The 26,670-nt window shown below is 38.3% G+C and overlaps 1 protein-coding gene across 7 annotated transcripts in view; it reads right to left on the bottom strand.

The window, feature by feature from the left end:
* The window catches only part of NR1H4 (nuclear receptor subfamily 1 group H member 4), a 46,465-nt gene extending 25,133 nt beyond the window's left edge, over positions 1–21,332 (bottom strand). For 2 of the 7 annotated variants that reach the window (XM_027885777.1, XM_027885781.1), the window contains exons 1-2: positions 14,005–14,166; positions 7,827–7,966 (exon numbers count right to left, since the gene is read on the bottom strand). In XM_027885777.1, the coding sequence (XP_027741578.1) occupies positions 7,827–7,911 (85 nt within the window). In that variant the 5' untranslated portion in view covers positions 7,912–7,966; positions 14,005–14,166. Of the gene's footprint in view, positions 1–3,328; positions 3,470–7,826; positions 7,969–10,946; positions 11,180–13,792; positions 13,911–14,004; positions 14,167–21,313 lie in introns of those variants that run through there. The other 5 variants (XM_027885780.1, XM_027885779.1, XM_027885778.1 and 2 more) reach the window with 5 other exon arrangements.
* Positions 21,333–26,670: the final 5,338 nt, after the last annotated feature.

Raw genomic sequence — 26,670 nt, 5'->3', positions numbered from 1 at the left:
CACTGGGGAAAAATTACAGGGGTGAGGCTCAATTAGAAAACTAAGAACATGAAATAAACCTCCAAGAAAGATGGAAGTGAGGTTACTATGAAGGAACAGGGAAGATGTTCCTAATATAAGTAGTGAAATGCCACCATCCAGCTTCCAGTGGCCAGCCAGCCTCTACAGCCTGGTCCCCAGCCCCTACAAGCCTGTGCCATTCAGTGTAGGTGTGCGATTCTCACAGGAAGCACCTCTGTAAGCCAGCATTAGTCACCTCTGAGCCAACAACAGACCTGGTGGTGGTATAAGGAGTGGCAGCCTTTCCTGTCTGGATCAACACAGTATCTGGAGACTACCTTAACTTTGCTCATTAAATTTCACATTTAAAATTGCACCCAATCCAAGTCTGCTTTTTTGTTTCTGTACTTCAGGTACATCTATCAGTCCCTGGATGGTGTAGTAAAAATCAAGCCCATGTCAAACAGCTGAAAAGTGGAATTTGAAAGTTATTTGAAAACTACTTGATATTTTTTGTTGGAGAGAGCCCCATCTTGCTGTTTCCTGAAAATACTGACTCCATTCCTTTAAGAGTTCCAAGAAGAGAGTCTGAGAAAAACCGTACATATTTCCAAGAAGATGACCAGTCCACTTTTATTTGAGTCAACAGCAGCATTTACAAGGAAATTTTAGATTAATATTTATTGGTGACCATCACTTAACAGTGCTTCAGAAGAACTCCAAAAACATTTTTGCTGACATAAAGTTGGTCACAGGCAAATATCCTTCACTTTGGAGGAATCAGAAACAATGAAGAAATGCTAACAGTTAGAAAGAGGAAACATCTGTAATGACAAAAACAATTAAAATCTATAGCAGGGGATCCTTCCCTCTCCTTTGTCTCTCTTCAGTTAGTGCCAGAAGCTAACCTTTTAATTTCATCTACTTTTTCACGTACTTGGTCTGCAGCCTTCTGCCCTTCCTGCTTTCCCATGCTGCAGAAGCCATGCAAGTGTTTTGGATTTATGGGGTCGCTGTACCGCCCACAGCACATCTTTGCCAATAGCAAATGTTGAGATTCCAGTTCCAGAACAAGCAGCAAGATACATGTCAGGAAAAAAACTGACATAAAACTGAATGAGAATAATGGTCCCATCTATTACTAACAATTAGTTTAACTACAGTTGCATTTGGTTGCTCCAGAAGAGGTCAGGGCCCCAAGTAGTGGCAGGAGCAGAGTAACAGAAGGCACTCCCCAAACCAAAGTTTATGCCATTTAAACAAACAATATAGACATACAGAGGGCATCTAGGTCTCAATGAAAGGGCCTGGAAGTGAAGTTACAGCTTCATGCATCAAATGTAAAGTGTCATTGATACCTGCCAGCCACAGCAGTGACAAAAAAAGAGTAAGGAAAACAATGCTTTGACGTCTGGCATAGGTTTAAGGAGTGGGTAGTAGGTCTTTAATTATGTTTACCTTTTGTTGAGATTGCTGCTCATTAAGACTGGTCAAGATACCTCAGGCACAAAACCCGGTGTTAATTGTGGGGTACACAATCATTCAGTCTCTGTTTGGAAAGGAATCTTTTCACCATGGAAACATAAGCTGCTATTTGCTAGATAGGAAATTACTTAGTTGATTGTGTTCGCTAAAGGGAAATGGGACACTCTCAAAATGAAACGAAAGAAATTGTTGATTTTTAACTTTATGCCACCCACAAGAAACTCCACAAGAGCTGTATAGCAGCATCCTGAACTGCTTAGATCTCTGACGGAGCAAGAAGAAAAGGAAATATTCTTTGCGCACCAAAAATCTCAGGGCTGGTTAAAAAACTCAGGACTGCTAAAGAACTGTAGCACATCCTGAGACAAGATTGGGTGTTTATTTAAACCATAGTAGAACCTTTGGGTTACACGTGTATTTAGTAAAATATTCACAATTGTTCTACTTCCGAAGGAAAAAAAAAAAAAAAAAGAGTCTTAATGCACGAAGTTAAATATGAGCAAATAAAACCCAACAAACCTATATCACCTTCTTCCTTCTGTATCAGACACATAGTTAAACAATTTAGCTGAACTGAGTCCATGCCCAGAGCAATGGAAGAGAAAAGGAAGAACAAAACAGGGTTGAGGGAGGCTGAGAGAACATGGTCTTGTTTTATGTAAAACAGACTTACAGCTGAAACTCTGGGAAGTGCTCAGAGTCCAGTATGATTTTTGAAGATAATGAGGTTGCAACTATGTGGGTTCCCTCACTTTAGCTTAATGTTTTGAGGGTTTTTTGTTTGGTTTTGGTTTGGTTTGTTTTAAGTAGACTTGAACACGGTCTACCTGTAGACCTGTACGTGAGAATCTAGACCAAATAATTTCTTATCACAAAAGAAAAGTAATCTTATCTTGCCAAGTAAAATGTACATAAGCTTTTCCCCAGATACATACTTGTAGAAGTCTGCGATGTACTTACGTGACCAAGTATAAGCAATCTAGTAAAATCATTGGAGTTGCAGTAGTTTAAGCAGCAAAAGTGAAATCAGAAACGAGCTCACTGGACTACACCAACATTTTATGTTTGTGTGGTCTTAGCTACTTTGAAACATTTATCTGTTTTCCCTTTTGGAAGCATACCTTTTACATTTTTAAGGAATGACTGCTTATGCACACACAAATGTAATGTTACTTACAGGTGCAAATCTTTTAGATTATGTTTTGCAAATAGATGTTTTTCAGTGAAAGTGTTTTACAGAAATATGGAAAGCTTACTAAAAACCTTCATATGGATATGATAATTGTCTTAGGAATATTTTTCCACTGGCAAATGAAACTCATTGAAGAGTTTTGCTCTTGTTATTTTCAAGTTTACACAGACTATTTTATGCAGAACTTGAAAAAATATTTGACTTGTGGAAACAAAAGTTAATTTTCCTTGTAGGAACTAAAAAAAGTGTTTTCAGTTTGCAGAATTATATTGAGGTTATGTATAAAGTAAAGGTGGTTTTATGCAGACTATTACAGAAATTACAATGAGATCTTTAATGTAAAAATTATTGTTCCACTAATATAAAGTTAATTGAAGAGAATAAAATTCTAGTTAGGTTCAAAACATGAACATCTGGATCTCCTTTGATATTCATGAAGGAATGTAAAGAAATAACAATATTCAGGATTAAGTCATTTGGGAACCATGGCATAGCCATTAAAAAATCACAATTTAATTCCAAACAAAGTATTTGCACACCTTTTAAAAATCATTTGGCTTAAAAGAAAACCTTCTAGCATCCTACAATTTCAAGGAAGAGTGCAAGAATAGATGGCAAAAACATTCAAACAAGAACACGGCAATATCCTACCTCAGGCTGGGTTCAATCTGACCATTTCTTGAAGTAAAGTACTCTCCTTAAGGTACCCAGTCTTCCTTTCCCTCTCTTTTTCTTTTTTTTTTCCTCCTAAAGGCTATCTATAAATAAAAATTTTTAATTCTGCTCTGTCTGTATCCTGTTGCCTTCTTTATTGTGAGAACTTTCTTTAAGATTAGAAAGGAGTGACACAGACCAGAGGTTATATAGTTTACTGATTAACTTGATCACTGAGACACTCGATTATAAATGTCTGAAACAATGTCCGTCCCCAGCTTGGATTTACCTGGGTAAAATTTGGTTATCACTGGATGGGGTGCCTTCAAGTAGCCTAGCCATTGTACTTCTGTACCTACTGTGCTTTAGTTACAACAAAATTTTGATCTATAAATATTTGGTAAAGTCAGGTATTTCTGTGTAATTGATTAATCACTTCAACAGCACAGGAAGCATGTTTTAGCTGACTGGATTAACAGATGTTAAATACAGAAATTTTGCATTCTCAAAAAAAAGCCAAAGTGCTTTGGCCATATTGGATGCATCTGTATGACAAGATAGAATGGTTTGGGTTGGAAGGGACCTTAAAGACCATTTTGTTCCAAATCCCCTGCAGTGGGCAGGGACACTTTCCCCTTAAACAGGTTGCTCAAAGCGCCATCCAATCTGTCATTCTCATTAATTTTTTTTCTCAGATTGCCACTCTGGTTGGTTGTGCTCTTTTCATAATTATTATACATACAAGATTTTCTGTTTTAATTTGTGTTGGCTTGTTTCCTTTTGATTTGGGGGTCAGTTATGAGCCTAATTATCTTCTCTGCAGGGATGAAGCCAGATGTTGCATCATCTGCCAGGTGGTGCTAAAGAGAAGTAGTTATTTAACATATCTTATGATCCTGAAGCTGTTTAATCAGTTTGGACACTTGACCTTACTAACTTTAAAAAATATATGTATATAAAAGAATAACTAGAACAAATGCAGATTTATCTAAAAGGAGTCAGCCTTTCAAGCTCCTCTTAGGCACTTTTCTATGCCTACAACAATTTTTAACAGCATTTGATTGTTCTTGCATTGAGAGGTTTAGATGTATTGCTTTCTTTACCCCTTTGTTAACTGTAATTTTTTTTCTTATTCTTCCTTCTTCATTTCAATACAGCCTTTAAGAGTGCTTATTCACACAAAAAACTTCTTTCTCTACAGGGACACATGTAATGAGGGTGGCATTTCTTGTCTTGTTAATGTCATGTTAAAAAAAAACATTTTCAGGTCGTCAAAAATGGTCTTCATTCAAACTAAGCATATAATAGTACTGAATTATCGCTTCAGGTTCCTAGAAATAATTCTATTTCTGATATCTGAAGCTTCACACTTAATGTTTTGCATACTAATAACTTCTGTATAAGGTGCTTTCACAGAAAGTAGAATGGAGCTATAATTTTAGAGGCTTGTTACTTATCATAGAAATCACTGAGTCAAATGTTGTATATAATTCAAAGGCAATTGAAAGAGGTTATCAAATACCATTTTGCAATGGTCTTGCTGTCCCAGCTGAATTGCCAAGCCTTAGAGCAAGGCTTGTCACAGTGCTCTGCTAATGCACCTCACCATGTTCTAGGTCGCAAAGCAGAGAAGCTCAGATCAGTCTATGTCTGTTGTGGCTCTAAAATGAACTACAAAGCTTCCAAAGATTTTAAAGGAGACCAGGATTTCAGTCCTAAATTACAGAGGTTAAAAAATACAATTTGGTAGGTGTGTCACTTTCTCTTAGGTCAGGGTATGGAACTGGACCAGTCTTCACAGAGCTGGCCCTGTTCAGTCCAATGGGGCTTGTGAAATAAAAACAGAGTTTGGCTGAGGAAGGGAAGAATCTCAGTGGGAGAGGTCCCGTGGAGACCCACACACCTCTAGGTTCTCTTGTCACCAACAGTCCCTTTCTCTCACTGGCAAAACCAGAGCTGCAAGAAAGATGAAGTTGATTTTGCATGCTGATACTCTAGAGATTGCATCATTTTATGAATTTGGTTTTGGCCACTTCTTCAAAGATCTATTTTCTGTAAAGAGATCTGGAATGTTTCTAAGTCACCTGAGTAGGGATTTAGATAGAGAAGCAGTTTTCCAGAAAGAGAGGGTGGAAGGGAATGACTTTTACTAGGTTAAAGATTCTTCCTCATTTGCCTTTCTGGACCTTTTTTCCAGGGACTTATAACTACAGAAGTGAAAAGCTATAGTTAGAACACACTGACTCCAAAGACATACAGATACTTTACCCTAGATGTGTACTGTTAAAACTACAACATACAACTTCCAGTTCTTGAAAGGTAGGAAACCTTTTTTTTTTTTTTTTTTTAATTTAAGCTCTTCTGAAACCTACTGGAACTAGAAATCTTGAGGCTATATAGAAGTGCCCTGGAATTATCATGGTGATGAGGCTCACAGCACAAACAACTCACAGTTGAGAACGTTTCTTTTGAAAGACCTGAACCTGGCACTAATGTTTGGAAATTCAATTAGATTTAGTTTTGAAGATCTAAGGTCACTCTCCCCATAGACTGAGTGAAGCATGATGAAAAGAAAATACATTTCCAAGGGGTTTTTTTACAGAATGCGAGCATGTATCTTTGAAAAAAGGAAACTGGTTTGTATAAAGGCTAAAGTTTGTAAGGCAACAGTTTTTAACTTCTTGTGAACTCTGATGGTTGAAAAGTCCTGAGAGAATTTTTCATTCTAAGGGGCATTGAAAAGAAAAGCTTTGTTCCTATTTCCTTGGGTTCACAAGTCACTTCCTGCCAAAACTGAATGTCAAAAAAAAGAAGTAATTTACAAATATAAATTCAAGAGGGAAAACCAATTCCTACATGTCTTTTGAAGAGAAAAGTCATATTTTCACAACAAGTAACTTTCTCTGTAGACTCAGTTGCCTATTATTTCTGATGGGTTTTTTTCCAGCTATAAAAGAAAAAAGACACCACATTAGAGTGACACCCCACTAAACAAAAATCAGCTTAAGTGAAACGCAGCAAGTGTGATGTGTCTTCTTCCTAATGGGACCCCTGATTGAACCCCTTAATACATTATTTCTTTCTCTTACAGAAATGTCAGTTTGAATTAAATCTCCATTTTGCTAAGGTCTGAAGATCTATAAGGGGAGACACAATCCCTCATATGAAGGCCTCGCAACTTGTAAGATTTCCCCGTGAATGGAAAGCCTTTTACACATTAACATTTCTCCTTGTATGTTCCAGCTACCTGATCATTATTCTTTAAAAATAATGAAATAATTAGTGAAAAAGTAGATATTGGGAGGAAATTTTCTTGATAAAAATCCAAAGTAGTTCAGTTATTCAGTAGTTTTAAAATGATAACTAGATTTGAATATCATTCTACTCCTTGTATATTGTGGCTTGAGACTAGAATTACCAGGTAGCAAGGAAGTGTTTTAGCTCTTTGCATATACTTTTTTTAACAGCTCCAAAATATTTGCCCTGCTCAACCCCAACACAGAGAGGGATAAAAACCAGTAACACAATAACGGAATGGGTTCTGCTTGTCATTAGTGATAGTGCTTTAGTTTAGCTGTATGGAGACAGGAGACTGGAAGTGGTTTCACTTGAAAGATGCTCCTGACTTCTGAGAGCTCTGCAGCTGGAGTGGCTCTGTGTGTCAGAGTCCTTCCGTGCCCCAGTTACTATTCTCATTTCAGGCAGAAAAAACTGGAATGTTTTCAATTTTTCCAGCACTCAAAAAGGCAGAATTCTTGTCTTATTTGGACTGGAAGCTTCTGAAGCGTTGCACTATTCTGCATATCTCACAATATATGTGAGACCCTCAATGTTTCATATTGGTCAATGAAGGACCCACTCTACTGCCAAAGAAAAAGCTAAAAAATGTATCCTCTCTTTTTTTTCTTAGTAGAAGACAGTTTCACCATGCTTATAAAATATTGACCAAGAACTTTTCATTCACTAACAAACCCATGTGTAGCCTTGAAAAATTCAGTGGGACCGGAGCAAGGAGAATTTCCCAGCCTACTTTATAAATTTTCTTGTGCACTGAAGTTAATAGAAAAAGTTTTTAATGGTCTTAATAAGACAAAGACTTTAATTTAGATGAAATTACTTTCATAAATTTGCATAATATGGCAATGCAAATACATTGCAGGATAATTTTATTACTAATTAACTGGAAATATATCTGTTCAGCTTGATTTAAATGACTCACAGGAAGACAACAACCAGCCTGAATACAAAGGTCTATCTTCGCCAATTGGTTTTCAGTGCTAGAAGAGTGTTACAAAAACAAAACACAGGCTCTCCTATGAGCAATAGTGTGCAGGATTACATTACACCACAGATCCATTGTTATTTCTTTTGTAAGTATTGAAGATTTAAGAAGGTTGGCACATGTCTCTCACATGTCCTTGAAATTTCAGTGCATTTTCTTCTAGGTTCCTGAGTAAAGGACAGCTTGCTATTTCAATCTAATTTGGTGACTTACCAAACAAATGAGGACCTTCAGCAAGAGGAAATCCATCAGCAGAGGCTAGCTGATGATGTCCAACTAAATTCATTTCAGATCCCATTTATTCTTCAGTTCAAGAGGAATATGCTGATTAAAAAATAGATTGAAAGGAGACCCTGAAAACATATAAAGCAAAAAGAATATTTAAAACAAGATAACTTGGTTTTGTATACCTGATATAGGGCAGGATTCAAGAGGTTGTTTCAGTATTTGCTCTGACAAACTCTGGCTTGAAGTTATAATACCTAATTCAGCCTTTAAACAAAATGCTGCATTCAGTTTGTTTGTTTTTATCTTGCTGTGGCATATTTTATTTGTCATCCTTCTGCTATTCATTTTAAACTAATGTCAGTTTTTGCTCAGACTTATTCAAATATTCACAGATTGAAGCACTGGCCTGACCTGCTGAGGGCATGCTGCCCAGCCCCCCTTCCACAGAATACTAATTGTTTGAATTATTTTTTCATCACTCCTTCACAATTTCACAGCTTTCACTTACTGGGAAAGTATAAGTTTATGGTTAGATCAGAAGAGCATAGCCAGGAAACTTGGCTTTAATTTCCAGTGACAAGCTCTTTATCTTACCTTCAGTAATTACTGTTGGAACAAGATAAATGGTAGCAAACACAGAAAGCAAAGCCTTGCTCTGATAACCAGGCTCACCCATCCGCTCCCTCTGTGGTCTCAAGCAGCCATATAACTCTCACCTGGGGAGGTTGGGAGATGCTTGTGCCCAGTCACTGGCATCCTTTCCTAGCAGGTCAGATGGAGCAGCTTTCTTCCACTTAGGTTGACAGTGGCACTCTACCCAGGCCATATTTATCTGATTCCAAATACTAGGCTATTAAAATAGAGGCAAGAGACCTGCCACTGCCCCTGTTCTAACAGAAGCTAGAGCAGCACCACATCCAGGAGGAAGGTGTACAAGAGGTTTCCTTGCCCGGGTCTGGTTCATGTGAATGGAGTGGGACAACTCCAGATTACATTTGAGGCAGAACCATCAGCAACAGGAGAACATACAACTCTGACAACAGGATGTCTCAAGAGCTTATACAGACACCAAGAGGATTCTGCATAAAGTTGACACAAATCTGTTCTGCTTTGGTTTATTGTCTTAATTATTTATTTGGTTTTATTCCCGTGGGACTGTCCCTGGGAGTGCACTTACACTAACTGAAGGCGTTTGAAAGTTATAGCCCAAGTCTGCTTCCCAGTGAGAGCTCAGCATGTTTCTCAAGCAGAAATTAAGTCATCTGACAAAAATGTGAATGCTGCAGGAGGCCCAAGTTCTGAGCAGGCTGGGAAGTAGCTTATGAGACTGTAATTATATTCGGATTTGTTCCTAAGGATTCATTAAGTTCTTTCTTGAAATAAACAGAGGCCCTCTAATTAGACAGATGCATTTTAAATGTCTGCCCACAGATAATTCAAACAGTTTACTCAGAAACGTCAAAAGCTACTTGTATCACAGACCAGATAGGGTTCTTGTGGCAAATAACATGTAAACATACAGTCTCAAATCTAGCACAGAAACACAGTTTTGCAACAGCAGAAGCACTTCATGTATCTTGGATGGGGTTTGGCAATCAGCCCAGCTACCCTAGTAGGTCCATGTTTATTTCCGATCATTTTACTGCCTTGCTACCACGTTTGCTAAGGAAGGTATCTGCTGGATGCAAGAGGTGGGGCTGCCGACACGGCTACGAAGGTCCAAAAGATCACCATCGCAAAGGTCCTACAATTCCTGACAGTTTTCTCATGAATGACCTATGAAAAGCCTTTGGGATGGGATTCCTTGTACGGCTCATTACAAGTGTTCTGGAATGGGAGAAGACAGCAGCAGAGTTAGGACCTTTTTAATGGCCACCGAGAGAAACATCAAAATGAGGCATCTTGAAAGGGCCTGTGAATATTTCTCTAAATGTTCTTGTTGAAAACCAGAGAAGAGCGGCCATCGCCACCTTCTCCTCATGTCCAAGGCCTTCAATATTTTCCTTATGGCCCATGGGAGTGCAACCCTTAGAGTTCCTTCCAGGATTTGCTCTCCCTGCAGCCAGACATGATGCCTGTGTTCCTTTAATATTACTACTCATGTTTCCTCCTCAGACCCTATTTGAGGACCTAATGCTTTAACATCTTACATGTCAACTCTGGGATTGTGAGTTCCTGTACATTCATACAGAGAACTTATCTTCTTAGGGAATGTTGGAAGTTATGTCAAAATACTTTAAGGAGAGTCCCAAGAAGACATTCATTCAAAAGTATTTACCGTCAGTATAAGGTCAGACTTTCAATGCATGACTTCTTAGCTTGTAAGGTATATATCCTGCATCCTTCTAGTTTGTGCTGCAAATATAGAAGAAAGCAGGAAGTTATATTTTTAAATGCTTATAAAATGTCTGTGCTTTTACAGTATCTTTGACATTTATAAACATCATTCTTGTTTCTTTAAGGTTATTCCATTTTTTAACATATCTTTAAATAATGTCACTTCAAGAAAGACTTCTTAGAATCTAATATTCTTTACATATAGACACAAAAAGCCCTGGTGTTATTAATATTGCCTTGTTTATTATAAAAATCTTGAGGACATGTTTGTCATAATCTGCAGTATTCTAAGACATCACAGATTTTGTAACTCTACCCTTCCTGCCACATCAACTTCGGTCTGCATGGATTCTGTTCAAATTAAATGTTCATGATGATTCTACATTTCCCACTTTTTTTTAATATTTCATTTTCTCTAATATATTCCACTAATGTAGACCATTCACTGGATGTCATGGAAAAGACTACTCCTATCTCCTTAGGATTTCTGCAAGGCACATGATCATCATTCAAAAGGTTGGAAATACATTTTCCATTGCATGTATCTTTGCTATTGTAAATTTCCCCAAACACCAAACTCTTCATTAAATACTGATTGACATTTTGTCTTGATTTGCTCCTGAGTCCAGCCTGCTGTGAGCTGTCTAACCTGTATTAGATTTATCCATATGATTAATTTCACTCATATTTAAAACAGCAGATACTGATTTCCAGCTTTCAGACCTACTCTAAGTACACAGTATAGAGCATTTAAGCAACATTTACCCCACATATTTTTCATTTCTGGGAAATAGTATAAGTCATTATAGGTCGGTGTTGCAAGGCATCACAGACCCAGGGGTGGACTCTCTTCCAAAGAGCTGGTTCCACAATGTGCACTCCGTCCTTAACCTCTTAACCTTAGCCTCATCCTCCTGGACTCTTTCTGAGGTTAAACAACTGTGGTCCCAACTTGCTGCAACTCCCATGGAGCCGAGGCGTTGGTCTAGCCAGTGGGATAGGCACACCCAGCAGACATAAAGAGGCATCCAAATTCTGCCAACGTGGCTGGGTGAGAAAGGGTGCCCATGCACCTACACATGGCATCTCATGGCAGAAGTATTCTTTCCAAAGCTAGAGGGGCTGAGGAATTCTTTTGACTGGTAACATAAAGCTATGTCATCTTAGCTTCCAGAATAAATTAATCTACATGAACTAGATCAATAATCAGTGTCTTAATTCAGATTTCTTTATCTACCAAACCCTATAATATCGGAAAGCTTCTTGATATTTGTAGGCATCTTTGGTATGAATAAATGTTCATAGGTATTTCTACGTCATGATTGTTTTCTTATGTGAACTGTTTCTTTGGGGCTACTGCTATCAAGATAAATCTAGATTACCTTGGCCAACTTGACTGGTACTCCGTGCTAAGGCGTAACAAAAAAACCCCGCACCAGATAGGTAAAAGCTGTAATAAAGGTAATAGTTCCACAGGAAATCAGTATTGCTCTCCAAAATAAGAGCACCCTCAAGAGAAAATAAGAGGCATGAGATAAACTAGAAAGCTTATTTTCCCAAATAATTATATTTTATTTAACTCTTCAAATAAACCTATTTACTCTACCACCTTTAGAGATTATTTTCATAGGCCAAAAATATAGAGCAAAGAAAAACAGAGATCAGTATGTATAAAGTAAAATATATGCCCAACTGCTTGAGATTGTCATCAGTTGCATTTTAAGTGATCCAAATTACATAAAATTTTATAACATGTAACCTTTAACACACTTCAGAACAGTCAATGAATGCATATTTACATGTTCTATGTTTAACAGAGGAAACCGATATGTATATTATAAAACATGGGGCTTGTTTTTCCACTGTATGGATACGTACACATGTTTATTTGGATTTCTTAGGGATATATGTTCATTGGAGCATACAAATATATATGTATACACATGTGCATTGGGATGCAGGTTTCAGATTTGTTGTGGACTCTTTTCAATGCACTACCTGTGCTATGGTCAACAGTAAAGCTTTCCCTGGTTTAGGTGTAAGCAAAGCCAAGTCTGTTAGTAAAATAATTAAAGTTAAATCTACTCAGCTCATGGAAAATAAAGCATCACAGCCCCATCCTTCCAAGTATCAAAATTATATTTGATTGTCAGAAAAGTTCTGTGACAGTCTAAATGCAGTTTACCTTCAGAAGAATGACTGAAACAGTTAATCAGCAAAGGAAAGTATATCAAAGTATATCAAAGCACTTGCAATATTTTTCACAAATATTAGTAGGTATGTTTCTTCCATCTGTCCCATAATATTGTCCTATTCTTTACCACATCCAACTGCCTATTGCTCAAAGAGAAATTTCAGTATCGTTAATCTACGGCTCAATTCAAACCATTAACATCAATAGGAAGGTAGATTCCCATCTAGTTCATAGGCTTTGATGTGGCCTCATAGCCCTTTTGTAGAATATTTAAGGCAGTGCCTCGGTTATTTGAGAGATTATTTTAATTGTTTACTTGTTTGTTTTAAAGTGCATCAAAGCAACATGAAAGCATTAGAAAGATTCATGCTCTCTGTTTCTAGTCTATTGCTGTTAGGTCATTTTGACGAGCATGGCACCACAGGCAACTACACAGCAACCGATGCAAAATGCAAGCAACAGTATAAGCAAGTTTGAGAACCAAGGCAGGACTGGTGTTACTGCGTTTGTTTGAAATTTTCTGTTATATTTCTTAATACGAAGTTTAAAATTAGAGCAGCAAAGAGACACAGGACACAGAAAAAAAACCCATAGGGCATTCTGACAGCTTAGTTAAGAAGCAAAATCAAGTATCTTAGCCACCAGTAGAATTTAAAACTATTAGAAGTTTCAATAGTATTTCTGTGGGCAGGCAAGTAATTTCCAAGAGTGGGGCCAGCCTCTGACTATCCCTGGGATGGCCTCCTGAACACCATTTCTCGTGTCTTCCTTTCTCCGGCATCTTTTTTCGTGTCTCACCTGATAAAACTGCAAACCCTCCATTCCTAACTGTTTTCGGACTCCCATTTAGCCTAGTGGAATCCCAATCTAGTTTGGGATCTCTAGGTTCTCTGTATCACAAGCAATAGCAGTAAAAATAACAAAAGCCAAATATGTTCCACCACGATTATAGTTTTCTGAAGATAAACAACTAGCAGGAACACTCAGAATAAAATTACTTTTTTTTTAAAAAACTAGCAATGTATTCCAATACTTGAAATTTGAAACCCCCTTTTCCTTGTGCTAGTTATGTGCAGTAAGTGCTAAAGTCCTGAACTTTGGAAGATGCACTTGGAATCCCTACACAAAATTGTCAAAGAAAAAATTACAAGAAACAAATATAAAAATACAATAAAATTACATGAAACTATTCAGTTTCTAGATTGTTCTCTGTTCTGCCATTAATCACACTGAAAACACTGTCTATTCCTAAAAGGATAAAAAAATTAACAAGTATAATTTTAAAGCTAATGCACATAATTAACTAGATAGATTGCAGCACAGACTCAATATAAAAGTTATACTTTCTTTTCCAGTGACACACAGAAGCCAGATTTCTAAAGACAAATTTCAACACTGTCATTATTTTTCATGACCTTATCATTTTTCCCAAGGGGAATTCCTGCTGTTGAGATAATTTTTTGGATGAAATTACTTCTTGTATTATCCTTCAATTAAATACTAGAGTTTAAAAAATATTATTTTTTTTTTCAGGTCAAAAACCCATTAAAATCCACTAAATAATTCAGGTGATGAAATTGCTTTTATGCTACACAACAGCAAGAGCTATCAGTTTAAGGAATTATTACTTACTGTTCTTTTCTGCAAGACTGCAGATGGCAGGATAGAAGACAGTTCTGTGCTCAGTTCAGTATCCTAATGATTCTCACACAGGAACATTTTTGTTTTGTTTTCTTTTTAGGTTTAGCAGAAGGCTGTAGTGATAACACTGTGAATCAAAGCTTGGACTCATTGGCTCAGTGCCCTAATGGACAAGGATTACTCATTAACAATTCTTTCTTTGCGAAACTCTCCAAACAAGGGCTGTATTAAAATTTGAATTCCAACTTGACCATCAGCACAGAGATTTGAAATGCTCCTTAATACTTCAATCGGGGGCAGTGGGGAAGCTAACTCAAATTGCGAGGTGATAGTACTTGCTGCTGATTATAACACTTTTCTTGCATATGTATATTTTTATGACATTTTAAGCCTTCTTGTCTTTCCTACCCAAAGAGCTAAGATGTTATTCCAAGACATACCTTGATTTCTAAGTCCTTCTGTTACTCTTTACACTTTTTAGGGAGACTGAGCATTATACTGAGTACTGAAGCAGAATGGGCTATACATTACAGCCTCACAGGGATGTAGGGACATTAAAGTTTAGTTCCTGGATCTGCCACAGTCTCTAACAGACTGCATAATTTTAGATTCGAAAATGAGGCCCTTAACTTTAAATCTACTAGACTCACGCACAGTTTGTGCACAAGGGGAAGAAAATGGCAGCTGTAGATGGTAAACCTGAGTGAGCTGCACTGCATCTGAAATGCTGATCTCTTGCCACTGACAGAAAGGGGACCTTGAGTTACTATATCCCCACTTACCCGGTAGACGAATTTAAAGTGGAGTTGATTGAGGCTGTTCTGTTTCAACATCCCCCCTACATAGGAAGGGTAATAATTCCCTGTTTTGCATTGCTAAACAGATCTGGCAGCGGTGTTGAGACAAATTTCAGTCAGAGGTGACAGCTGACAGCACCACTCATGGTGAGTTCATGACTGCCACACAGTACATGGTCTCCATCCTTCCCTACATATTTACACTTGTCTGAGCAAGACTGAATAGACAGAAACACAGGCTGTGCCTCCTACCTGAGCGAAGAGAGGTATTGGGCAGCAAACACAGTCCTATCTAGGAGAAAGGTGAGAGTTGCTGGTCCTAAAATTACCAAGAGTAAAATTCCTTCACTTAGCCTCATCTTAAGAGAAAATAATAATACTTTTAAAAGGTACATTCATCCTCAATCTTCTATCAAGGAAACCATTTATTCTTCTGTTGAAAATATAATTAATAAAGGGTCTCTTTTTATGTGTCCTGTCCCTTGTGCATTAACCATCCAAACACTCGTGGTATAACAGGTTTCTGAAGGGATCAGTGGGAGAATGATGCCATAAGACTGTCCCTGGACACTAATACTCCCAAGGGGGTACTGTTTTCAAGGATTTTTGCCTACAGTTCATTCCAGCAGGCACTGGCTGTATGATAAATACATTTAAGACTAAGGCTCTCACAGTCCTCATTTCTGACACTCTGAAAGCCATCTCACGACTGTAAACACAGAGATTTTTATTTGACAAATTCATGCTTAGCAAAATTGACAAAGTACTTTCAAATAGGAGAATTCTTCCAAAACAACCCTACCCATAGAAGGCAGGTCTCCTAAACTCCAAACACGCCAAAACTCCCATCTGACACTTTCCAATATATGTCCACTCAGTGATACCTAGAAAACACATGCCCAAAAAATAATTTCTGAAGTCAATGATGGGTTTTGTCTCTTATCCAGTGAAAATGCAAAAGCAGAGCCAAGAAGTCCAACAAATGTCATGTCTCATCGAGCTTTCTGTCTCTTGGCTCGTTCTGCAGTTCTGAAATCTCTTTTTCAGCTCTCAGCTTCCTGCAACATTGGTCTAAGATAGTTGGTGGCACAGAGCATTGTTATTTAGAAGTCCCTAGAAACCAACTTTCAATAAAGGTTCTTTCCCAAAAAGCATTTTTCTCTGCCTGGATGCTGTTTGTCTGACAGCAAAGAGCTCACCACAAAAGAAATTGAATTTAATACCCCTATTCACCAACAAATTTGTGCATGAAAACATTTTTCCTTTCCTTACAATAATAAAGAGGCAAGTGTCAAAGTGGTGCTTTGTCCACTAATCAATACTTTCAAGACATTATTGGGAACAGCACAGAAAGAATCCATGTGATCAAAAGAAATGTTGCCTGTAGCAACAACACGTGGCTGGTTCAAGCCAGGTGTTCATGATTTATTGTGGTTCATTACAAATGAAAATTGAGGAGAAAGGAATTAGAGCAAATTAAGTATATCTTTTGTAGTGTTAGGAAAGACTACCTACACAGTACTGGGGGAAAAAAAGAGAAAAAGAGAAGATTCAAATACAGTCACTTATAAATGGAATATGTTTGTTGAGATTACTTACATGCTATAATTTTTAAAATTTCAGAAATTTAACCCACATCCTAAAGCTAGTAGACGATAGTAACATTACACTGATAACTGATAAAGAGCATGTGTTCTGAAGTACATACATGCCATTATCAGTGTAAATACGTGTTCAGCAACAAAACCAGGCATACAGATAACATTCAGAGCTAGAAATCTGTCCGCCTAGAAAAATACCACTTCATAAACTTTTAAGATTAGTTTAGTTTATTCAGTAAGTCTTTCCTTAATCAGAACCTCTTCATTATAAATAGTTGTCTGATTATTCGGTTTCTTTAAAAGGCAAAATTTATTCAACAACTCTGTGTTGTGCCCCCGTGAAATCCAGTAGTCTGTCACTCAAGTATTTTAAGTAGAGTGTCAAGAAGGGTAAAATGACCACAGCTCAATCTCTCTTAAGAAGGGGAATTTCTCCCTGATGGAAGGCAGTTAATTTTTACCCAACATGCTCTAGCAAGAGCATACATGTTATTAATAAGATACCATCTTACAGCCACCTGGGTGTGAGGGGAGAGCTGGGCATATGTGGAATCAGCTGCAGTATCAAATACTAAGCTTCAGTAGAGGGGAACTTGCTCTGTGTCCCTCTAGCTGACTTCAACAGAAATTCACAGTGTTTTTCTAAGTATAAGTTCTGGTTTTCCATGTTAGGTTCTCTCTAATTATTTTAAATTTTAATTAAGATGCTGATATTTCATGCCCTTTCCCACCAGAGTTTACAAGTTTGAAAGTTCCTAGAGGAATCACAGCTTTAAGTTAAACATGTTGGTACAGTATTAGCTGATAAGAAGTTTTACTAGAGGCCTTGAACTAAATATAGAATTTATTCTAATAATTTTTTTTCTCTTGACATTTTGATGTTTTACAGTATGGTAGTGATTGAGTTCAATAGGGGTTAGCCTTCATTTATATAAATATTTGGAGAGATAAAATTATTAAGGAATGTTGATCTCTTCCAGCAAGTGAAAGCACTGTCCTTTCATTAATAAGTGGTTCTCTTAAACTGAATGTCAAAGGTGACAAATGAGGTATTATTAATAAATAAATATTAGAACATTTTTAGGTGTGTTTTTGTATTTTTAAAATAACCACACAAGGTAAATTAGTTCTGCAAACTCTTAAACATTTTCTTTTTTCTCAGTGTCAAGAAAAAAATTACATTTAAAAAGACTAGTTCAGTAGCTAGCAAGAAACCATTTATTTCAGGATGGGAGAGGAAATATAGTCTAGACATATATAGATGGATAATGTAAGCCACTGGAGGTGAAGGAAGAGCCTTTGCTAATACTATCTGGCAAACTGGAGTCACCGTTAATCTTTTTAAACCCTTGGTTCTATTCTTTACTGTTCTAGAGGAGGCTCTGCCATGCCTTGAAGCATTGCAGGCAAATGACTGCTCTCATTGTTTATTGAGAGGGAGGGCTGCAGAGCAGGTACCAGTTTCCCCCACAGGTACCCAGAGAAAAGCCTAGAGGAATCTCCCCACCCTGCCTCAAGAAGTCCATGACCACCCAGGGAACAGTGGAAACATCAAACACTCAGCAGCTGATAGAAAGCTCATTACATCTCATTACATGCCTATACGTTCAGGAGGAAAGGGAACATCAGATTCTGCTTCAAGGAAGCGTGCAGGCAGCAGCCTTCCTCCTTCTACAGGGGAGACACTTGTACATCAGGGAGGAGCAGGAGTAGGGTTGTTCCATGGGGATAAAATAGAGCTGGGGATAGCTCACAGTACCTTCTGGGTCAACATGAAGATAGCAACAAACCTAGAAAAGACGACATTGGGAATCAGGATAAGGGGCCATCCAGGGATCAGCCAAGAGCAGCAGGAACAAGCAGGGCTAGATGCAGCCCTGGAGACACTCTGCAGCATAGCACAAGGTCTTTCCAGCAAGCAGTGCAGAGGCAGGACTGGAGATAATGCAAGCTGCAACTAAATATCTGCACTCCACCCAGAGAAAAATACGCTCCCGAGACAGGATACGAGGCACCAACACCAAGCACGCTTCCAGCTCATCACAAACCAGGAGCAGAGGGCCAGGCTTGATCTTAAATAGGCCACTTAAATAACCCCTCAGCCCACAGGCAAGGCATGTGGGAGGACCCAGATGAGGCCAATCAGAGTTATTAAGGCCTGTTAGTGCCTCAAGACCCTGATGTAGAGTAGTTCTCAAAGCTTTTTTTTGACTCCTTCTTTTTCCTTAACAAAATATAGACGAAGGATGGACATGGTTATGATCACTTCTGGTAGGCAAGAGGAGTAGCAACAGGACTAGCCCCTCAATGTCCAATTTGCACTGAAAATATGGAGATATTAAAAAGCCAGTGTCACAAATACAGCTGAAGAGTACTTAAGACTCCACCCAGCTAAGGAAAGAGGAAAGGTGTTGGAAATTAGATAATATTGGGTCCTTGATATAGCTGAGATACTGCCAAGCTCAGAAAAGTACTTTCATGGACTAGGGCTCAGGTCAGTTGGAATATCCTCTTGATTTCCACCCAGTGAACAGTTGCTACAGAGGAGATAATGAGATTTGAAGGCCAAGAAAAGGTGTGGTAGTTGAAGAGAAAGTTAAAGGGATACTGAACAACAGATCTTGGAAGAATTAGTTTATTGTTCTTTCTTTCCTAATTTTCAGTTTACATTATTGCATTCTGAAAACAAATTACTTCCCTTTTTAGAAGAAAGAAATTAAATGTGATATGAAGTTTATTAAATTTAAACAATGCATATCAGGAAATACAGAGGTTACTTATAGCAGTATTAGCTTGGGCTCACTGAAGCAAAGCTTTATTTGTCAATATCTAATCTGAATACCATTTTTGTCCAAAATTGGGTCGTATACCAAAATACGAATAATTTGCAGTGGCAGATCTCTCATTTATGTCAAATCTCACTTGGCTGATATATTTCATCTGCCCATCTCATCTCAAAACAGAAAATATGTAACAAAAACAAGTTATCTAAAGAATAATGATCGAGTAGCTTGCATGCACGGGCAACCTATCTAGTTCTGTTTCTTGCCTTTGGTGACCCCTCCTGCCAAGCCTTCACAAGTAAGGGAGTCTTACGTATCCATGAATTTTAGGCTTTAACTGTTTGTCTAAAGTGGTGTGTAGGATAAGACAATTTATGTAGAAAAGGGAAAAAAAAACAATTCAAAGCATGGCAGTTTACCTACTCAGCAACATAAGCCATTGTCCCTCCCTCTCCACTGGCTCCTCACAAATATAGAGCCAAATTAGAGGTTTCTGTCCTTTCCCTCTAACTTTCCTTAGAATTGCATCATGCTAGTAGGGGACCACGCCTATAACTCTCTGAATTTACAAGCTTTCCACCAAAAGAGTTGCCTACCCAGAGAATCTGTCATGCTCCTACTGGAGATGGCCCTTTCTCAACTGCTAATTAGTGGTAGAATAAATCCTCAAGAGCCTGTAGGATTAGTTCCTGTGTTTCACCGGCCAATTTTGGCTACATTTTTATTTCTTGGACATAAAAACTGATTACCACAATGGCAAATGAAAAGGAAGATGTTATAGTTACAGAAATACCAGCTAGGAAGTTCTTCAGAGCAGTGACTGGATCAAGCAGCCAGCCCTGGTGTTAACTATTTTGTCTGTCAGAAACCAGCAAAGAACTGAGTTGCAGTACGAATCAATATCCCTCCTACCAACCTCTTTGATGCACAGAAGAAATGCTTAATAAAAACATGCCCAATCCAAACGAACCAGCCACCATGTAGCATGGAGAATAAAGTTCCGGTTTCCAATCTCTTAAATTTGACGAATTTAAAAATTAAATTGAAAAATTAAAATAAGACAGCACCAATGATTGGTAACTATGGAGCTGCTGTTCTGATTATCATGAGGACTATAGCTAACTCTTAGCTGCAGCAAACTTACACATGTACTTTTTTGGGGGGCAAAACACATGGGTGTCCGTGTGTAAGTGTTGCTATTTCTACTCAAAGGAAACAGAACCTCTACACATGATTAAACTAATGGCACTGACAACTGAGGGGCAAAAGTCATGCCCTATTCTTTTTCCAGTAGTCTTTCCCCATAATAGCTACTGCTGATAAACACAGCAGCAGAAGATGACAGAAACATAAAAGGTAGCAAATGCTGTAATAATAGTGTGATTATTAGATGCAACTGCTGCTGTTCTAGCATCATTAAACTGATTACGTTCCACATGTAACATATAATTCCAGAAAGTGATCCTCATGTAAACACAACAGCAAAAGGGATTCCTTCCTGTATGCATGAAAATTACCGAGATACTAGCAGATGATTCTCTATGTCAGATTGTGTCTCACTAATGTGCAGCCACTAAAAATGCATCCTGCAAAACAAAAGATTGATAGAAGTCAAGAAAAATAATGCATGTGGCAACATTAGTTTTTCAAAACAGAAATACTTTTCTCCCAGATATATGATATCAACCTGGAAATGTACATAAAGCCTGAACTGCATTTTTTTTCCTTCATATCTGGTTCATTCCAGAGAAGGTCAAGGAAGTTAGAAAATGCAAGGGAACTTCTATTTTCTCAGTGACAGAACTGCTTTTCAAGTGGGTGATGCACTGTAACCTTAAACTATGCAAGCCCTTTATGTCACTGCTATAGCATGATACTGTCTATATTCAAAAATATTTCCTCTGAAGAAACATCAAATCTTAAATCTTTTTGGAAAATTTGACAAAGCATAACCTAGGTGTACTGTAAAGTTGATCTAAAAGTGTAATTTACCAAACATGTGCCTCTCCTCAAATATTAAAGATTATACCAAAAAAAGTGACTGAAAAAGAAGATAATTAATACATTTCAGACTTTAAATAAGCAGAACAGATAAATTTTAGTACCTCAATGTACTTACAACTCAGAGAACTGGGTTTTTAAAATTCTCCTTACTTTCAAATATCTTTTAAAACTAGCAGAGTTGTTACTCATTTTATCAGTTTAATCATTGACTTCTTGCTTAACTTGTCTTGTTACCTGGGCCTTTAAAAGTCAACAGATAATAATATGAAATAAATAAAACCTTTGTCACTCATTCCTACATCAAGTTTTATGTAACTCTCCTAAATATGAGTTGCAATAGAAACCTTTGAACAGCATGCCAGTAAAACAGAGTGTATTGCAAAGAAGCAGATAAAGTCTTGTTTGGAATACTGTCAATTTATTCCAGGAATTTAACTCTAATTAACCAGTTACTTTAGGCTTCTTGAATGTAATAAATCTCTGTTCTGTAAATACTCTGCTCCGCGTTTCTTCAAATGGAAAAGCTTGATCCTTGATTCCTCGGACACGGTTTTTTGAGATTGCCAGTAAAAGTGGGCAGAGTCATGGTGATTTCTCTAATAGGAGTGTCAACCAGCAGGTGCTAAAATGAAATGAGACCTTGACTGCCTTTACACCCGACCTTGGATTATTTCAAGGCAATAACTGAGGTGTGGAAAAGCACTGTTTTCCTGTACCTACCCTTGATCCCTCCACTTAATATCACAATTTAACAGTATTTTATCAGTCTGCTTCCTAGTCCAGAGTTTTAGAAATTAATTTAAAATTTGGAGTGTCTTCTTTTGTTGCCTTTAAGTAGTAGATATTCACTTACCTGATCCCTAATGCAGCTTGAGGTGGGGGAAACGTAAAGAATTAAAGGTCTGTGTCCCTCACAGGGTTCTTATCTCTTTGGGATCATGGAGTCTTTGTGGGATAGCTCATGTCACTGGAGTACTGTCTTGGGTGGATACAGGTCAGAAAGGAGATGAAATTGCCCTGTATGTAAAAGCAGCAAGTATGTATGGAGCTCTGCCTTAGAATGGAGTTTGAGCCAGCTAAGATTTTACAGGTGAGGATTAGAGACAGAACAATGAGGGCAATGGTGTGGTGTCTGCCACAAACTGCCAGAAGAGGGAGAATTAGATGAGATCTTCTTCAGGCAACTGGAAGAAGTCTCGTGTACGCAGCTTGTGGCTCTCCTGAGGGAGTTTAACCACCCCAATATCTGCCGGATGCAGATAACCGAGCAAGGACAAGAAATCCAAGTAGTTTCTGAAAGGCATAAGTGATAACTGGTAACTAACTACATGTGATAAGAATTGACTGAGAGACAGAAGAGAAAATATGCTCTGCTGGACCTGATTCTTTCAAATAAGGAAGAACTACTTGGACAAAATCAGAAAGTGCACACTAGATAAATACGCAGTCAGTTGGATTTGAAAAATGCAAACCCATTTGTCTCAAAGATTTGGGATTAGCAGTGTGAAGCCCAGCCAGAAGCAGTAATTTGTAGCATGTCCCAGGGATGAATACTGGGACCAACATACATTTGTTAATAATCTGTATGATGGGACAACAACTTTGCAGATGATACAAAACTGGCAGGAGCGTTGATACAACAGCTCGTTGTGCTGCCATTCAGAGGGGTCTTGACAGGTTGGAGAAATGGCCTGACAGGAATCTCATGAACTTCAACAAAGGGAAATTCAAGTCCTCCACCTGGGGAGGAGTAGCTCTGAGAAGTAAGCAAATTAACCTGTGCATCGTTCACTGAGACAGTAGCTAGAGAAACTAATCTCTCCAAAGAAAATGTAACATCGCTAAATAAATTAAAATATTAAGCCTTCTCCCAATTTGGGGAGCACACCAGGTGTGGAAACTAAAACTCTACACCAGTTTGATGGATTTGAGTTGTTCATCCTTAGTTATTTCATAGTTTCTTGTGGGAAACACTAATGAAAATATTACTGAAGAAAATGCTTTGCTTCCTAGAAGGATTTGTACCAGCCATTCCTGGTAAGGAAATCTGCATGTGTTGGGCTTGAGGGCTTGCTGACATTCAGCTGTTGCAGTAACTTGATGGTCGAGAAAACATCCTGTGATTTTTTTTTTCAAACTAACATATGCCTGTGTTCTCTGAAATCAATCCCAACCATTGATACACACCAGAGAAAAACCTTTTAGCAAGCTTCTCCTACTTGCCTTTTTGAAGAGGCGATTCTTTTGTTAAACTTTGGATAAGTCTTTCCCAATATTTGGCGTGAGTCAGTACTATATCTTCTCTGAAAGACATAAAATTTCCCAAGAATCATAAAATCATATAATAGTTTGGGTTGGAAAGGACCTTTTAAAGGTAATCTAGTCCAATCCCCCTGCTATCAGCAGGGACATCTTCAACTAGACCAGATTGCTCAGAGCCCTATCCAAGCTGTCCTTGGATGTTTCCAGGACTTGGGCATCTACCACTCCGGGGAAGAAAGAGGGGGCAAGGTGCAGAGGGGTGTATGGGCAAAAGGTACAGCTCAGGGGCTGTGAAGGAGGGGTGGATGGGAGCACTGAAGGACTCTGGGCTAGGGATACAGCTTAGGAAAGAGAAGCAATGGCTGTGGAACTGGTCCTTGTCACAGGTGAATATAACAGCAGAAGAAGCCAGTTGACAAGGGGCATTTTGAGCTGCTCACAGCTTTTCCTGAAATTGGAATAAAGGTGGTTGTTTGGGAATAGTAAAAATATGGATGAGGAATGCAGAAAATTACTTGGAAACACCAGCTATTTCTCATGGTCTGAGAGTTTGTGTAACCTGGCAGCCAACAAGGGTAGGGGACGGAGATCCTGACTACAGTTCCCCTCCCAGCTTGATCAGCAACTTTGCCTTCCAGCCCCGTACAAGCGTGACAGTTCCCTGCGTGCTCTGGCAGAGCAGAGGGAGCAGGGCAGGCCAGCACAGCCTTGACCTTTGGCCAGCCGTGGTAATGTTCCAGCTGCCTGCCATGGACCGGCAGCTCCAGCTGCTCCTGCCAGCAGGAACCTTGGCACAAAATGTGACGTGCTCTTTCTAGCAAAAATAAAAATAAAAATAAAAATAAAAATAAAAATAAAAATAAAAATAAAAATAAAATAAGAAATATGCTTAAAAGTAAACCTTGCTATTTTTGACTCTGTGTTGCCCTGCTGTCTCGTGCACCATTCCATCAGTTAGCAAGGGTCAGGAGAAACCCCATGTGGAAACAATAAAATACAGATTAAAGATAAGGGTCTGGTGTGACTGTAGCTCTTTTCTGCACTCTGTCCAAAACATTGTAAAAGGCAAATCAGCAGCCAGTATGGGGCACTGGGAAATGGGAAGTGAGCAGTGCAGGACAGAGGATATTCCGTTGCTCTTCCATGTTGAGGGAAAACCTATCCATTGGGGTTACTCCCAGTTGCCCCTGCATGCCCCACACAGCATTGTTATCCCACAGGAGTAACATTACATCCATTCACATAGATTGCTCTTCACTTGTTTGTCCTGAACATTAATCTCTTTCACATCTAAATTCAAGTGTCATGTGAGTGCTATGACTTCCCCTTGCCCACCATGGATCAGCAGGGACCCTTAAGCCGCTTCCAGCCCCTTGGAAGAACTGATGGCTGTCAATTGATAAACTGGGTCTCTCAGGACATGCAGACATCTTTTTTTTTATTATGCGCTGGGAAGGGAGCAGGGAATAAGCAGATGGGACCAAAGTTCCCTCCCTAAAAGAGAAAGTGCCATTTCCCTTACCTTAATCACTCTATCAGCAAGTTTCTTCAACTAAATCCCTTGCTCTTCATTCCAGCTATGCCCAGCAGAGAGATGGCACCTGGCAGGGTGCTTTTGGTGATGATTGCCAGCTCCAGAAAGCAGAGCTATCTTTATTGTGGGTACTCAAACATTTCCTGGTTTACAAAAGTTACTGTCATCCTGGTTGGTGTTCCAACAATATGTGAAACACTTCCGGGCAACCATAACTCTGAGGGACTGGAGATTTATTTTTCATGAGTTCCAGTGGTTTTCTCACACATATTTAACAAAACAGCCATAAGCTGCTCAGAGGAGCTCTGAGTTTGTCATGCAGGTAGACCTAAGCCTAAAACAAGCAGTGAAGTAGTTGTCATAAGTTTATACAGCAAGTGTCTGAGCACTAACTTTATTGAGCAGATAAATACACTTATACATAAACAAATGTAGTCTGCTGCTGCAGATATCCAATAAACTAATTGAATAGGTGGGGTGGGGAGGGAGACTGGGATGAGGTGACATGGGAAGAGGGACAACAAATTAGATGGGTCAACTTTTTATTATGGTCAAGACTTAAAATACCTCAATGATACGCTTATGTGGAAAAAATATGTTGGCTTTTATGTTACAGATAGTTCAACATAAAGAAGTACAATCTTACTACATTTCTTACACAAATTTCGTTCTTTACTTATGTAGTTTTGCATGCAGAAGAACTGTAAAAATGATAAACAGTATAAACACCAAAACAAAAAATGGTTGAGGCAAAAAGTGATGACTTTTTCTGTCACAGCTAAACATTGTTCTCAAATGGAAGATAAGAAATAACTGATACGAGTATGTAAGTAATTGAAACCATTTTTACAAAGAAGCCTGCCAGACTGTCTTCTGCATGTATATATAGAGCTGAAGTGGTATTAGTAGTGTTACCTTGCTAGCAGTGTTATTTAATCCAACATAAGCATTTGGAAGACATAAGAATGAGGAGTTTTTGATCTCTCTGTTAATTCCTGATTTCATGAGAATTAAGGTTTTACATGAGACCTGAGTGAATTCCTTGAACCCTAGGATGGTTCAGAATATCAAATCTTGGCCCGTCCTGTAGGTTTTTAACTCAAAAATGTAGAGAACTCCAAGTTCTGTTTCCAGGATTTGGAAACTGATTTCTCAATCCATCCTCAGCCCTCCCTCTTCACTGCCTCATAGCTGCAACTTGCTTTCTCTTTTTTTCTGTTCTTTAAACCACAAGAAATACTCACCCCTTTCTCTTAAAACATGAATAATTAAATAGCACTATAAAATTAAGGTCTTTAATGGAAAATAGGAAGAAAAATAAGTTTAAAAAATCTAGGGTTTTATGAAATTTTGTTTAAAATGGTGACTGAACTTTTAGATCTCTGTAACTATCTGTCAAGAGGAGTCAACTAGAATCATACACGTGAAGCCATAACACATTTTGCATGACCTTGAGTTCATTTTTACCTTCCTACTTTCAGTTAGTTCTGTTACACACTAGACTCCTTCTGGCACCTTGTTAACATCTGGATGCCCTTGTTTTATATTTTGCCCCAAACTCTGTACATTCATTTGTACTAAGTGATTACTTCCCTGGAGAAGTTCCTACTCAGGTGAATTTTTATTGTTTCTGTCATTAACTTTTCCTTTTTCATGACAAGGAACATTCTGTTTAA

This window comes from Empidonax traillii, unplaced genomic scaffold (genome assembly GCF_003031625.1).
Source record: "Empidonax traillii isolate 1590-97213 ecotype Southwest subspecies unplaced genomic scaffold, ASM303162v1 scaffold172:size1107868, whole genome shotgun sequence".
NCBI lineage: Eukaryota > Metazoa > Chordata > Aves > Passeriformes > Tyrannidae > Empidonax > Empidonax traillii.
Note: the sequence above shows the minus strand (reverse complement) of the source record. Positions and strands in the feature narration are given on the sequence as shown.